This window comes from Ctenocephalides felis, unplaced genomic scaffold (assembly GCF_003426905.1).
Source record: "Ctenocephalides felis isolate EL2017-DRISC unplaced genomic scaffold, ASM342690v1 CF-g0.4_SCAFFOLD_01886, whole genome shotgun sequence".
In the NCBI taxonomy this organism is placed as follows: Eukaryota; Metazoa; Arthropoda; class Insecta; order Siphonaptera; family Pulicidae; genus Ctenocephalides; species Ctenocephalides felis.
Window position 1 is genome coordinate 66083746 of NW_020538040.1, and position 14953 is coordinate 66098698.

Below are 14953 nucleotides of genomic sequence, written 5' to 3' on the forward strand. Positions count from 1 at the left end.
CTGTTTCAAAAATATTATTTTTAACTGAGTCAGTGTCAAAATATTTTATTTACTGAGTCAGTGTCAAAAACAAATCAACAAGATACTTAAAGTACTTCTAAGAGTGTTTGAGCTCAAAAAAGAAATTGCAATATTTCTTGCTGATAACAAAAGAGACGGAGCAATCTTGTTTTAGGACACAAAGTTCCTCGCAAAATTTGCGTATTTAGTTGATATTTTTCAAAGACTTAGCGATTTAAATAAATCAATGCAAGAATCTCAAATTCGTGCTTTTGTTCAGAAAGACAAGATTACGGCTTTTATGAAAAAATTAGAACTGTGTATAGCTAGTATCAAATAACTTTATAACTTTAACATGTTTCCCACTTTTAAAATTACTTGTGTTACTGATGAAATAGAAGTAAGTAAAGATCTTATTATTATATCAGTCATATGACTAGTCTACGAAACCAATTTTTGCATTACTTTATCTAATTACGTCCAAACACAAATGGATTAGAAATCCATGTGTCATTGGAGAAACATGATGATTTTGGTCATTCAAAAGCAGAGCAGAAAATGAAATTGATTTATCTAGTGATAGCACATTGACGCAGATGTTTCAGGACGAAAATATATTGTTAAGTTTTGGTTACCAGTAAAGGACGATTTTCCTACTTTGACAAATAATGCTTTAGAAATTTTATTACCATTTGTGAGATCTTACTTATGTGAAACAAAAAATTCTTATAATAAATAGTTATGTTTGTATGTATATTTTTCATAATACTGTGTATTATGTGGCATAATTTCAGTTATGTTAAGTATACGAGGTGTGTTCAAAAAGTACCCGGAATTACTAATAATTAAATTTCGCGGGTCTGGAGTGTCTGATTGTCAAAATTTTTTTTTTATTGTGTTGGTATACATGCCCCTAAAGTATGATGAAATTTTCAGCTATATTCACTGTTTACTTTGTCTGTGGTAGTCGCTAAGGTTCGACGTGTTTTTCTGAGCTCGGCGATTTTTACAATGGAAGAATTGAAAAGTCAAAGAATTTGTATTAAATTTTGCGTAAAAAATGAAATAAAGTGTTGCAAAGTGCAAAAATTCACCAGATATGGCTCCGTGTGACTTTTTCCTATTCCCAAAGTTGAAGAGACCCATGAAAGGACGGCGGTTTTCCTCGATTGAAGAAAATCGCTGAGAGTGCTCAAGGACATATCAAAAAGTGAATATCAAGGGTGCTTCGAAAATTGGAAAAAACGCTGGCATAAGTGTATTATATCTGGGGGGGACTACTTTGAAGGGGACCACATAAATGTAGACGAATAAATAAATATTTTTTTGAAAAAACGAAAATTCCGGGTACTTTTTGAACAGACCTCGTATTTAAATTAAATTGTTAGAAAAATAAGAAGGGGGGGCGCAATATTTTTGTCATTCGAAAGGGGGGCGCAAGGAAGAAAAGGTTGGAAACCGCTGATCTAGAGTAATTTTTCAACTTAGTATCTCTTCTACACCGTTCTGTAGTGCACAAAATCGCAGGCACATAAGGAACACATGCTCAGCATCTTCAATTTCGCCAACAATATGGGCAAGTCGGCGAGCAATCGTGTATGTGTGTGCATATGTTTGGACATAATTTTTTGTCAACGACATCGTATTTTTTAGAGAACGGCACATACGATTAGAATAATTCAATTCGTATTGATTGAGTGAATAACGAGTTTCGGGGTTACGTAGCAAAAAGTGCAAAGAATAGCTATTTTGAGAGAACGGCGCATCCATTAGGGTGATTCAAAGAGCATATTGCTTCTGTCGATGGTGTTTGTTAAGTTTGTTTTCGTTTCGTTTTTCGTTCTTGATAAACAAAGATAAAGCTATAATATAAGCACTTATAGGTATTATATCTATGAAATACGACGATGAAATTTACAATATTTATAATAATTATTTTAACATGCTAAAACAATTATTATTACCTATTGATGATTTTTTATTGATGATTGATTATTTTTAATTCGCGAATGTTCTTTGCATTAGGGCATAATGCCATGCACCACTAGTTATTGACAGTTGCTAAGGTATATTAACTTAAAGAATGACAATATGTTATTAACTTCCTGTAGGGTAAGTTATAGTAATCGCAAAAAAATTGAAAATGAAATTTGATATATCTTTACGTTTCAAAACCTTTTGAACATTTTGCATACTTTAGAAAAAAGGATGTAGGTGTGAGTGTATGTATTTGGGTATATGTGTATGACGCTTTTGAGAACACGGATCAACCGATTTGAATGATTCAAAAACTACTACTTGTTTACTATTGATAGGGAGACGTTATGATTAGTTTTTGACTACGACAGGTCCAGCTGTTTCGAAATTACGGGGCAAATAATTCCAAAAATGGTAATTCAGTTTATGAGAGAACAGAACATCCGATATGAATAAATTAAAAACATATTACTTGTATTGATGAAACGAATGAAAGAAGTAAGAAAAACGTCATTTAGCGGTCAAAAATAATTATTAGTCATATGCGCATCAAATGATCAACTATTTTACAGAAATTATTTTAATCACTACAACTTTTGTTTACATTTATATGAATTCCGTACAAAGATTTGTAATTGTAACCGTTAGACAGCGACTCGGCGCGTACGCACTCCGATGTTTCATCTGTAAAACAGAAACGCTTTTAAAAAAATTCAAAATATTCAAACAATTTCAGAATATAAAAAAATCTAACTTTTCGAAATATCATTTTTTTTCAAAAATTTCAAAACAAACAATTTCAGAATATAAAAAAATCTAACTTTTTAAAACATATTTTTTTTTTCAAAAATTTCAAAATTCCCAAAATTTAATTTCTGTCAAAGTTTTTAAAAATTTTTATAACTAATTCCGGAATTTCAAATTACGGTACGGGAAGTTCGAGCAATTTGCCTAAAGGCACGATACCATACAACACTAGTTTACAAAGAAAAATTCGAAAAATATTATAGGTACATCATTTTTTTTTTCCAAAAATTCAAAACAAACAATTTCAGAATATAAAAAAATCTAACTTTTTGAAACAATTTTTTTTTCAAAAATTTCAAAATTTCCAAAATTTAATTTTGTCAAAGTTTTCAAAATTTTTTATAACTAATTTCGTAATTTCAAATTACGGTACGGGAAGTTCTAGCAATTTGCCTAAAGGCACGATGCCATGCAACACTAGTTTACAAAGAAAAATTCGAAAAGTATTATAGGTACATCATTTGTTTTCAAAAATTTTAAAACAAACAATTTCAGAATATAAAAAAAATCTAACTTTTCAAAACATCTTTTTTTTTTAAATTTCTAAATTCTCAAAATTTAATTTTTGTCAAAGTTTTCAAAATTTTTTATAACTAATTCCGTACTTTCAAATCACGGTACGGGAGTTCTAGCATTTGCCTAAAGGCACGATGTCATGTAACACTAGTTTACAAAGAAAAATTCGAAAAGTATTATAGGTACATCATTTTTTTTTCAAAATATTCAAAACAAACAGTTTCAGAATATAACTAGCTGTAAGTGGAATTCTGTCTTGAGGCAATTATGGCATCGTGCCTTAAGGCAAATTGCTGGAACTTCCCGTACCGTAACGAAATGTTCGAGGAATACTGAATGTTTTCAAATAGTTTATTATAAATATTGTAACATTGTCTAATATTTATAAGAATTATATAAACTGAATTGCAAAGTTGAAATTATTTGTAAAGTATATTAGAACTATAGTCAGAATTAAAAATAAAATCTGAATTATTTTCGATATATAAAAAATTAAAAAAAAAAAAAGTTGAAACATTTTTTTTTCCAGAATCAATTATTTTGTTAAGACAAGCAGAAAGTTCTTTGAATCATTTAAATCGGACGCTTAGTTCTCTCAAAAACTGCCATTTTTTACATATTTAGCTCCGTATCTTCGAAATGGCCTGGCCTGCCTTTGCGAAAAACTATCAAACACTTCTCTCAATCATTACTAATTGAATGTTTGTTAGATCATTCAATTCGGATACTCCGTTCTCTCAAAAAGTCGATTTCTATTTTCTGCACTCTTTGCTTCGTATCTCCGAAACGGCTGGACCTGCCATTGCCAAAAACTAATCAGCATATCTCCTTATCAATAAGAATCGAATATTTTTTAAACTATTCAAATCGGTTGATCCGTGTGCCCGAAAACGTGACTGGAAATTTGTATCCATACATACATACACACACACACATCCATTTTTTCTGAGGTATGCCAAAATGTTCAGAAACATTCAAAACGTCGAGTAATGTAAAAATTTCCAATTCCTATTTTCGGCCCATTACAATAACTTACCCTACGGGAAGTTAAAAAAATCTAACTTTCCAAAACATCATTTTTGTTTCAAAAAATTCAAAATTGGTAGTGATAAAAACGTACAAAATTCTATCAAAACAACATTCGAAAACCAAACCAAACGTTTTATATTCGTATGACGTCGAGTCGAGTCGAGACGTTCGAATCAGTACTTTGTATTTCGTTTCATCGTCGTGCGACCTAACCGGGCCGAGCGACCAACCAGCGCCGCTGTACGCATCCCGTAGCGCGCATGACGCGTACCCCTCTGTGACGTAGCGTCAATGCCGCGATGCGTCTGTGCTACGGCTACGTCTGTCGAGAATCGAGTCTTCGGAGTCAGTTCTTCTGATACAGTCCACAGGTACGAGTGCGAGTGCCGCATCGGACTTCTATCTGTTTATACACAGATGTAACGCACCACGATAACATTGCGCCGCTGTAAATAGATATAGAATATTTGACGATGATTTTGACAATTGTGAACAGTCTTTCGTTGTGAACACGAGTGTGACGGTCGTGATACTAAATTTATGGACAGAGTTATAATTTTTTTTGAAAAGAAAAGTATATAAAATTAATAAGAAAATGTATATCGGAGAAAAGTTAAACGCTAATATACCTACTTAAATATCACTTAAAATTTTATGTGTAAATTGTGAACTTAGATAGTGTCGTCTTTCATACAATTTCTAAATCTATACTTGTTTTGTTATCTATCTTGATATATTTGATCACAATAGGGTTGCATTTTTATGAATGCATAATGTTAGTTATTGTTTTATAACAGATAATATAAGCAAAATCATCATACAAATAAAATCATAAGTCTTCTCCTAAAATTAATATTAAAATATAACAAAAGGTATTAGATATACCACATTTTTTAACATTTAGTATTATTATTTAATAAATATATACATATATCTATAACATATATTTTACCAATGCATATATACATGTAAATATATATATATATATATATATATATATATATATATATATCTTCTATATATATAAAAATAAGTCGGGTTTTTTTTCCTTCCTAATAACTCCAGAACGCACGAACCGATTTCGACAATTTTGCATTCGTTGGAAAGGTCTCGGGCTCCGTAAGGTTTATACCTAAGAAATTTAATGGTGCAATGAAACGGATAATTTGCGGATTCACTTTCATTTACTTAGAGAAGTTCAACTAAAAAACACTTAATTTTTCTAATCGAAATAAATTCATTACTGTTGTGTAATAAAATCAAATTTTTCCTTTTCAAATATAAAACTAACAAAAAATTTCTTCATCTTTCTCACGAAACCATCTGGTGGCGAAACGGAGTTCGTCGGGTTTGCTAGTATTTATATATATATATATATATATATATATATAAAAATGAGTATGTTAATTTGAGCAGGTAGCACCAAGTAAAAACAAGAAAAGCAATCAGCTTTAAAAATCTATACGTTTTGGTGTGCATCGAGCCCTTCATTCATTGTAACAACTAGAAAGTTTTTATAATTAATTTAAAAAAAAAGAAAATAAATGTAAAGATATTGGACTTACAGACAAAAATAATTCAACATTACACTACGCTAATTAAAACAAATGTAACACCAAGTTATCAATAATTCAAACATTTAAAATTTATGTAATTTTGATTTTAAGTTAAAAAACTAGATTTGTGTACTTAGTTGTTATAAGACTGAGCACTGAATGGTTTTCTACTTTTTATCGTTTTTTTTTTAAAAAAAATTATATTCTAGTAAAACATATAGTTTTGGAAAGTTAGTTATTTTGTTCTTATTAAATTAATTATAAAAACTTTATAGTTGTTCCACTGAATGCCGATCTCGATGCAGACCGAAACATATGGATTAACAAACCTCATTTCCGAATTGCTTTATTTTTTTTTACTTTTGTTGACTGAGTCTTCGTTTTACTGCCCGAATCCACAAACTCATTATAACATATATCAACACTTAATTCACATTTCATATAAACACACACACACATATATATATATATATATATTTGCATACCTTTCATATTTTATATTAAATTATGTTCATTATCTTGTGTAAAGCACACTTCATTATTTCGGCAAATTAATTTGCAACATATATTTTAAAAATATGCCACATCAAGTTTACTGATCTGCGGTATAATTTGTATCCGGAGCAATTATAATAATTACCGCGATAATAATCATGCAATTACATTAGACGTTGGTGATTGATATTTGATATTAATAAAATTAATATGATATCTGATAGTAGTAAAACGTGCGAGTATATATATATATATATATATATATTAAATTTAATTAGACTTATACAAATACTACACAATTAATTTTGATTGAATTTGGAATTTGAATTAAATTGATTGAATTTTGACGATTTTAGAATTTTCGCATGTTTTAAACATTATTTCCGACGGAATTTCTAATAAGAATACATTGTTATTTCAATATGTTATAATAGTTTTATTACACAAAACAAACATTTAAAATATTTTAATCAGTTTTCTAAGCTACGGCCATAATTAACGTGCTTTCTCAGCATATTTTTTACCCCAGCTTTTTGTAATATCAATTTTATATAATGTACTGTATAAATGTATATGTATTATGGATATATGTGTATTTATGTACGTATAGCATATTTTGAACTTTTGCTTATATTATATAATATCAATACCAAACACCAAATCGGGTATCAAAATTTATTACCTTTTACTCGGACAATGCAGTGTTTACATTAAAATGTCTGTTGTTAGTGTTTACTAAAGGATTGAAAATATGTGACATTGAGCCTAAGTGTGATATGGCGTTTGTAATGTGATGATTGTTCGGCTTAGAAAAGTATGGAATTGGTTTTGTTACATATAGTCTAGCGAAAATCCATGGAGATGGGACCATCGAGCCGCTACAGCTCCTATAATTGTCTCACTAATTGGGACAGTTATGATAAAATCCCAAGGTAAGAAGTCCAATTAATAAGAAATGGCACGTTTTTATCGGTCATCTAATTTCGTGGTATTATGACATTAAATTAACATATAATTGATTGGCATAATCCTTAATTTTGATACTATTAAACTGGTCTCAGAAATCACGCAACTTGCGCTCGAATATGCTTAGGCAATAATGTGTACCAGCTTGTGAATACATTAAAAATTTATATAATTGAATACGGAAAATTAACACGCACACATTTATAAAGATATGTATATATACAGTAACACATCATTCACACACACACACACAAACACGAACATACATATACATATAACATTTGTCAACTTCCATAAAAGTTTGTTTTTGCCAGAAAATTCGATTTGCTAATTTTACGTTTTCTCGATGTTTCAAGTCATTAGGAAGATAAATACGATTACTTTTGGGTAAAGTTCAGGCAAGTCATTTCTTCATAATTAGCAGGTCAGACTATTTTTTGTCACTGCTGTAAAAATTCAAGAACTATTCGATAGATCTTAATTGTCATCGCTAACTAATCTAGCGTAATAATTGACCGAACCGTTACTTCAAGTCAAATTGTAAACTTGATTGACACAAACATTGGAAAGATATAATTTTTATCAGTTTTTAGTCTTGTAAGCTGAGCTGCTTGTTGTAGGTTGTAGTTAACAGTTAATTATTTACATCTTCACTTTCTGAAAACATTTTGAAAAAGTCGATAAACTTATAAATATCAGATGTAAAATTAGTTCAATAGTACATAATTCTTGATGCAAGATTTCTCAGAAAATTTCACTTCGATTCAAACAACCACATGGCTTGATTATTTTTTTTTTGTTAAAATTAGTCAAATATTTTTTTTGTAAGTAACGGTTAAATGTGTATTATTAATTATTAGTTTATTATTACTTTTCATCAATTCGATCACATATCGACTATGCTCCACATGAGGCTGCCCGATGCGGGTATCGAAATCCCTTACATTAGCCACTCTAACCATTAATTCACGGGGAGGTCCAAAATGTATGACAAATACAATTTTAACTTTTGTTTTTATATATATATATATATATATATATATATATATATTATCTACAGTTATTAGTTTTACGGGAGGCATTTTAGTATTATACACTTCTTATGTAAATATGAACTCTGACAAACAGATTATTCCGTGTAATATACGATTATATAGTAATAATACTTTGTATTTTATTATTGTATTATTACATTGGGCGTTGAATAAATAAATAAATAAATAAATTAATTACAGCACATATACACACAAACACACACACACACACACACACACACACACACACACACACACACACACACACACACACACACACATATATATATATATATATATATATATATATATATATATATATATATATATATATATATTTCTCCAATTTTGGTGTCAAACAATTGTGAAGGAATTGAAACTTAGAAAATATAAAATTGGCAATCCGATCTGGAGAAAACATAAACTTCTCTTACAGAATGCATTTGATATTTGAAATTGCATTTGTAAAATATTACTTTTTTATATTACTAAAATTTATCATATTTATATCGATCAATTAATGTTTAAACCTTAAAATGACAAAAGCATTGCGCTTGGTTCAACTGCCGGTCAAAGTTTATATATATACATGTTGAAAATCTGTTTGTAATTGAAAAGGGGAAGTAATATTTGCCACAAGTTAATAATAACCGACTAATGCTGTACTCAATAACAATACTGTACGTGATTAATTTTTTCTTGAATATATAGTTATTAATTTAAACTATATCGCGCGGGGAGAGTTTAACGACGTATCTCACGATGACATCTGTGGGCGTATTAGTTGATCTGATTAGACAGTGTTTTATCCTAGACAATATTAGAATATGATTATTCATGGTGTTTATATTAGAATATCCAATTTTATTAACATAATTGTTAGTTGTAAGTGGCATTTTGCTTCAAGACAGCAGGCTTGTCATAATATGTAAGTTTGAATCATGAAATCTATCGTTGTACAAATTTTCGCCAAAATTGACAAATTTTTTTCTGACAATTATTTATGAGAAACGACCACAAAATATATGTATATATATGTATATATATATATATATATATATCATAAAGATAAAAAAATATAAATTATAAAACTATATCGTTCAGCGGTGTATTACAGTGATGACAGTACAAAAAAGGTATAAGTGAAATTTAAGTAGATATTTTTAGCAGAATACTTAAATAGGTTAATAGGATTGTTTTTTTTACTATTTTCCTACGAATTTGATCTAACAACTTTCTATTAGTATATTCAGTCAGCCCGTTTTTATACTTCTTACTGCCTGACAATGTTTCGGATGGAATCTATTTCCAGATCTTTATGAAGAAGCCAGAAAGGGATATATTTGGGTGCATTAACGATTTGTCTAACAAAAAGTATTTTATTTCGGAATCTTTGTAGTATTTTTATATTAAATTGGTTAGTCGTAATAATATAAATTAATTGTGATTTTGTTTATATGTACAAATTCAGTAGTGGCAGATATGTTATACACCTATTTCAAAAGATTAAAAAAATAGAATACTGGATAACGCATAAAATTTTGATTTAATACTTATAGGATTTTTTTAGATATACTTGTAGTTGGAATTTTTCAATTTAGCTTAACTGTTAAATTGATTGCTAAATAAATGAACAATAAGTTGTATCTGAAAGTGGAACTTTGCAATATCGATCGGATTCAAAATTTTATCGATAGATAACATTATCAAATTCTGTATAAAATCAATTACAGCCGTAACAAAAGCTTTGTTGCCATCGCCCACTAATAAGGACTGGAGTAATAATAATACTTGAATTTGTTTTATTTTTTCATTTAACAAAAAAATCGATATAAAATAATAAATTATTTATGTGTTGAATGCAGTTAAGAGTTTATTCTTAAGGCTTGATGTAAAAATGTTGGCTACTTCACTTAAAATATTTGGTTTGTTTTTCATTGTTCACTTATATCATATTTTAAGAAATAAGATGGTGTTTATTTTGTTTTCTGAATAAATGGTTATTATGTTAGACGCGTGTTGTTAATAATTCACAATTTGGGATAAACTTAACCGTATTCCCGAAGCTGCTGAAACGTTGGAAGTTTTATTTATTGCCGAAAAGTCCCATCTATCTGCGCCATCCGACCCGAACGACACTTGAATAACGACTTAATTTTTATCTTTATTCGCTACGAACATTCCTGCATCTTTTGATATATAATTTTGTTCTTTAGGATGGATAATCGATTTATATAAATTTTCCATCGGCACATACAATTTTAACATTTGCCATACCTATACGTTACATACCGATTTAAGGGGATAATTCCCGAGTAAAATAGACCGTAACATAGCGTTGTTATAAATAACGCTATGTTACGCTTCTTTCTTGGTACTAAAAACTGTCAACATTTTATGCGGTTGCTGTGCAGTCAGGTGTTATAGATATAAAATCTAACCTAGAAAACGCACAAACGTCAAAAAGAATGTTATCATATGCATCTTATTATGTGTCGTAATAACACAAACGTGAACTTAGATTTTATATAATGTCTGACCGCATAGCAAATACACAGCATTATGACAGTAGTTTAGTGCCTAAACAACGCTATGTTACGGTCTATTTTACCGGAGAATTGGCCTCTAAATTTTTATTTATTAGTATTATTCGAACTTTTTGAAACACAGTACAGCACAGGCCAATTAATTTAAATATTTAATAATAATGCAAATGTATATTTGTGATTACATTGTAAATTTAATCCAAACTAGTGGTATATGGCATCGTGCCTTAAGGTAAATTGCTGGAATTTGCCGTACGAGGAATATTGAATGTATTTAAATAGATTATTATAAATAATCTAACTTCCATTATTCTTATTTTATAAAAAGTAAAACTTAATCAATCGATTAAAATGAAGATTGTCTAATATTTTAAGTATTATATAAACTGAATTGCAAAGTTAAAATTATTATTTGAAGTAATAAGTGATGTTTAGAACTTTAACAAGGATAAGAATTAAAATCCGAATTATTTTTCAATAATTAAAAAATATTTTTTGAAAATTATAAAAAAAAATGTTTCCTCAAAAGTAATCGTTTCATCAACACAAGCAGAAAGTTTTTTAAATCATTCAATCCGATGCTTAGTTCTCTCAAAAACTGCATTTTTTTGCACCTTTAGCTCTATCTATGAAACGGCTGGATCTGCCTTTGTCAAAAACTAATCAGCACGTCTCTTCGTCATTAGTAATCGAATGTTATTTGAACCATACAAATCGGATGATCCGTACGCCCGAAATTGTCGACGAAAAATTGTCTCCACACATACAAACACTCGCACACACATATCCATTTTTTCTGAGGTATGCCAAAATGTTCGGAAACCTCTGAAAAGTGAAGATATGCAAAAATTTTCATTTTCGATTTTTGGCCTATTACTATAACTTACCCTACGGGAAGTTAATAAAAATTCAAAATATAGGAATCAAACCAATCAAAACAAAATAATGACGCTAATTGTATACTAACATTATGATGAATAGCACCCGTAAAACCAACATCATATTGCGTTCGGATATAGCTCATTTCCTTCACATTCACGCGTATGTAAATATGCATACCTGTGAATGCTACCTGTGAAAATTTTAAATTTGAAAAAGAATTTCACTCGCAAAATACGGTTTATATTTAGTATTAGTAGATTACGTGAGTTTTTGTCACCAAAAAATATGATATTTTAACTACAATTGCTTGCGGTCTCTATCGTCGTCAGGCGGATTTTTTCAAAAAAAGTGCTCAACGGGATGTATGTTTTACACCCGCAGATTTTTTATAGGTAAGCATCGAGTGCATGCCAAACCAAAGCAAATCAAACAACTGATGATTAATGATGAAATACAATAAAAAAGAGAGATTTTCAAGTCTATCTGCTGCAGAGTGTTCGAAAATGCTGTTTGTTTAGTTGATGAATGCCGCAACCGCATCGGTTATCTTATGGGTGATATGTTGTATGTCATTTATAATTACTTCTAAAAAATATGCTATGGTGTGTTTTTACTTAATTACAAATTTCTCAAAGAAGTATATATTTCCACCAGAAAATCATATTTCAGAATTTTGTTTCTCGGCATTTCAAGTGATTTGGAATTGTTTGATCCTAATGCTGAAAAAATTGCGTGTGTGTGCATGTGTATGTGGTCCAACTTTTCACCATTTAGTCGTCATTTTCCTATAAACGGTTGAATCGAGCAGTGATTCGCTCACGATCGTCCAAACGTTTGTTCAGAGCTCGTTAAAAAGTTTTTCGTCAACGTTTTTGAAAAAAAAAAATCCTCAACTGATTTTAAAAATTTAGAAATCCTTCGAAAGATATGAGTTGAGAATTGCGTTGATTATTTTCTTGGTAAAAATTGGCCAGGCCGTTTCTTCATAAATAATTGTTGAAAATTGTTTTTGACAATTTTGATGAAAATTTGTACAACGATAGATTTCATGATTCAAACTTACATATTACGACAAGCCTGCTGTTTTAAAGCAAAATGCCACTTACAACTAACAATTATGTTAATAAAATTGGATATTCTAATATAAACACCATGAATAATCATATTCTAATATTGTCTAGGATAAAACACTGTCAAATCAGATCAACTAATACGCCCACAGATGTCATCGTGAGATACGTCGTTAAACTCTCCCCGCGCGATATAGTTTAAATTAATAACTATATATTCAAGAAAAAATTAATTACGTACAGTATTGTTATTGAGTACAGCATTAGTCGGTTATCATTGACTTGTTGCAAATATTACTTCCCCTTTTCAATTACAAACATATTTTCAACATGTATATATATAAACTTTGACCGGCAGTTGAACCAAGCGCAATGCTTTTGTCATTTTAGGGTTTAATCATTTATTAATTGATATAAATATAATAAATTTTAGTAACATAAAAAAAGTAATTTTTGTGTCATATATTTTACAAATGCGATTTCAAATATCAAACACATTCCGAAAGTGAAGTTTGTTTTCTCCAGATCGGATCGCTGATTTTATATTTTCTAAGTTTTAAATCATTCTCAATTGTTTGACACCAAAATTGGTTATTTACTTGATTAGTTATTCGCGCCGATCGGTCTAACCATTTTATTTTTGAATAAGCAGATCAAATTTTATTTTATTATATCAATATCATTATCAATTAATATCCCTATATTAAGGATGATCGAAATATGAAATATTTTCTAGATATGAAATGGTATGGAGTTTTACCATCTATTAAATGATTGCGATTTTTGCTTTTGCGTTTTGTAATTCATACACATTAAATTATTATGCATTAGAACAATACTAACATATTATATTTTAATAAACCAAGAAATCTAAGCTTGATTAGTTGATCACTATTAAATTTACAATTTAAGCCCAATTATTTACATTGCGTATATATATATATACAGTACAGGCCAAAAGTTTCCGGACACATGAAAAAATCTCATTTTCTGAGTTTTTAGCTATATTTTTCATATAAAAATAATTTTATTCAAGGTAGTTTTGTACATTCTACGTAGTATTAATATTTAGTGACTGATTTGTAACCAATTTGTGAGAAATTATGGACTAATTAGCAATGAAATGTTAAAATGTCACAGTCGATTTTCCTGAATATGACCATCCTTTACTTTGATCACTGCAGCGCATATTTTTGGTAATCTTTTGACGAGTTTTTGCAATGTTTGCGCAGGTATGTTCTTCCAGGACTCGTTAAGGCAATTCCACAGGGCAGGGAGGCTGGTTGGATGCAAATCCTTCATGAGGCATTTAAGCTCGTCCCACAACAGCTCTATTGGATTAAGATCCGGCGATTGTGCAGGACACTCAAAAAACCACTTCTGCGAACAGTAAATAAACAAAAGAGATTGCAATTTTCCAAAACCCACTTAAATTGGACCATCGATCAATGGAAATCAGTTTTATGGACGGATGAGTCAAAATTCGAACTTTTCGGAAATCATCGATGTAGGAAGGGTAATGAAAGACTCAATTCTAAGTGTATTTCGCCAAAGGTGAAGCACGGTGGTGGTTCAGTGATGGCTTGGGGTTGTTTTAGATTCAATGGAGTCGAATCGCTTGTCAAAATAGATGGAACTTTAAAGAAAGAACAGTATCATACCATACTTCAGCGCCACGCCATTCCATCTGGTCTTAATTTAATTGGTCCAAAATTTATTTTTCAACAAGATAATGACCCTAAACACACTTCCCGACTCTGTGCCAATTATTTGAAGCGAAAACAAGACGAAAAAATACTTCAAATAATGGATCTTAATCCAATAGAACTGTTGTGCATTTGTCTGACTGATTTGCATCCAAGCAGCCTCCCTGCCCTGTGGAATTGCCTTAACGAGTCCTGGAAGAACATACCTGCGCAAACATTGCAAAAACTCGTCAAAAGATTACCAAAAATATGCGCTGCAGTGATCAAAGCAAAGGGTGGTCATATTCAGGAAAATCGACTGTGACATTTTAACATTTTCATTGCTAATTAGTCCATCATTTCTCACAAATTGGTTACAAATCAGTCACT

At 29.9% G+C, this 14953-nt stretch overlaps 1 protein-coding gene across 1 annotated transcript in view; it reads left to right on the forward strand.

Annotated features, from left to right (window-relative positions):
* The first annotated feature begins 7150 nt into the window (after positions 1 to 7150).
* Positions 7151 to 14953, forward strand: part of LOC113378794 (potassium channel subfamily T member 2) — a 209007-nt gene continuing 201204 nt past the window's right edge. Inside the window, exon 1 of the mRNA XM_026619388.1 lies at positions 7151 to 7312. Coding sequence (XP_026475173.1) covers positions 7236 to 7312 — 77 coding nt within the window. The 5' untranslated portion in view covers positions 7151 to 7235. The remainder of the gene's footprint in view (positions 7313 to 14953) is intronic.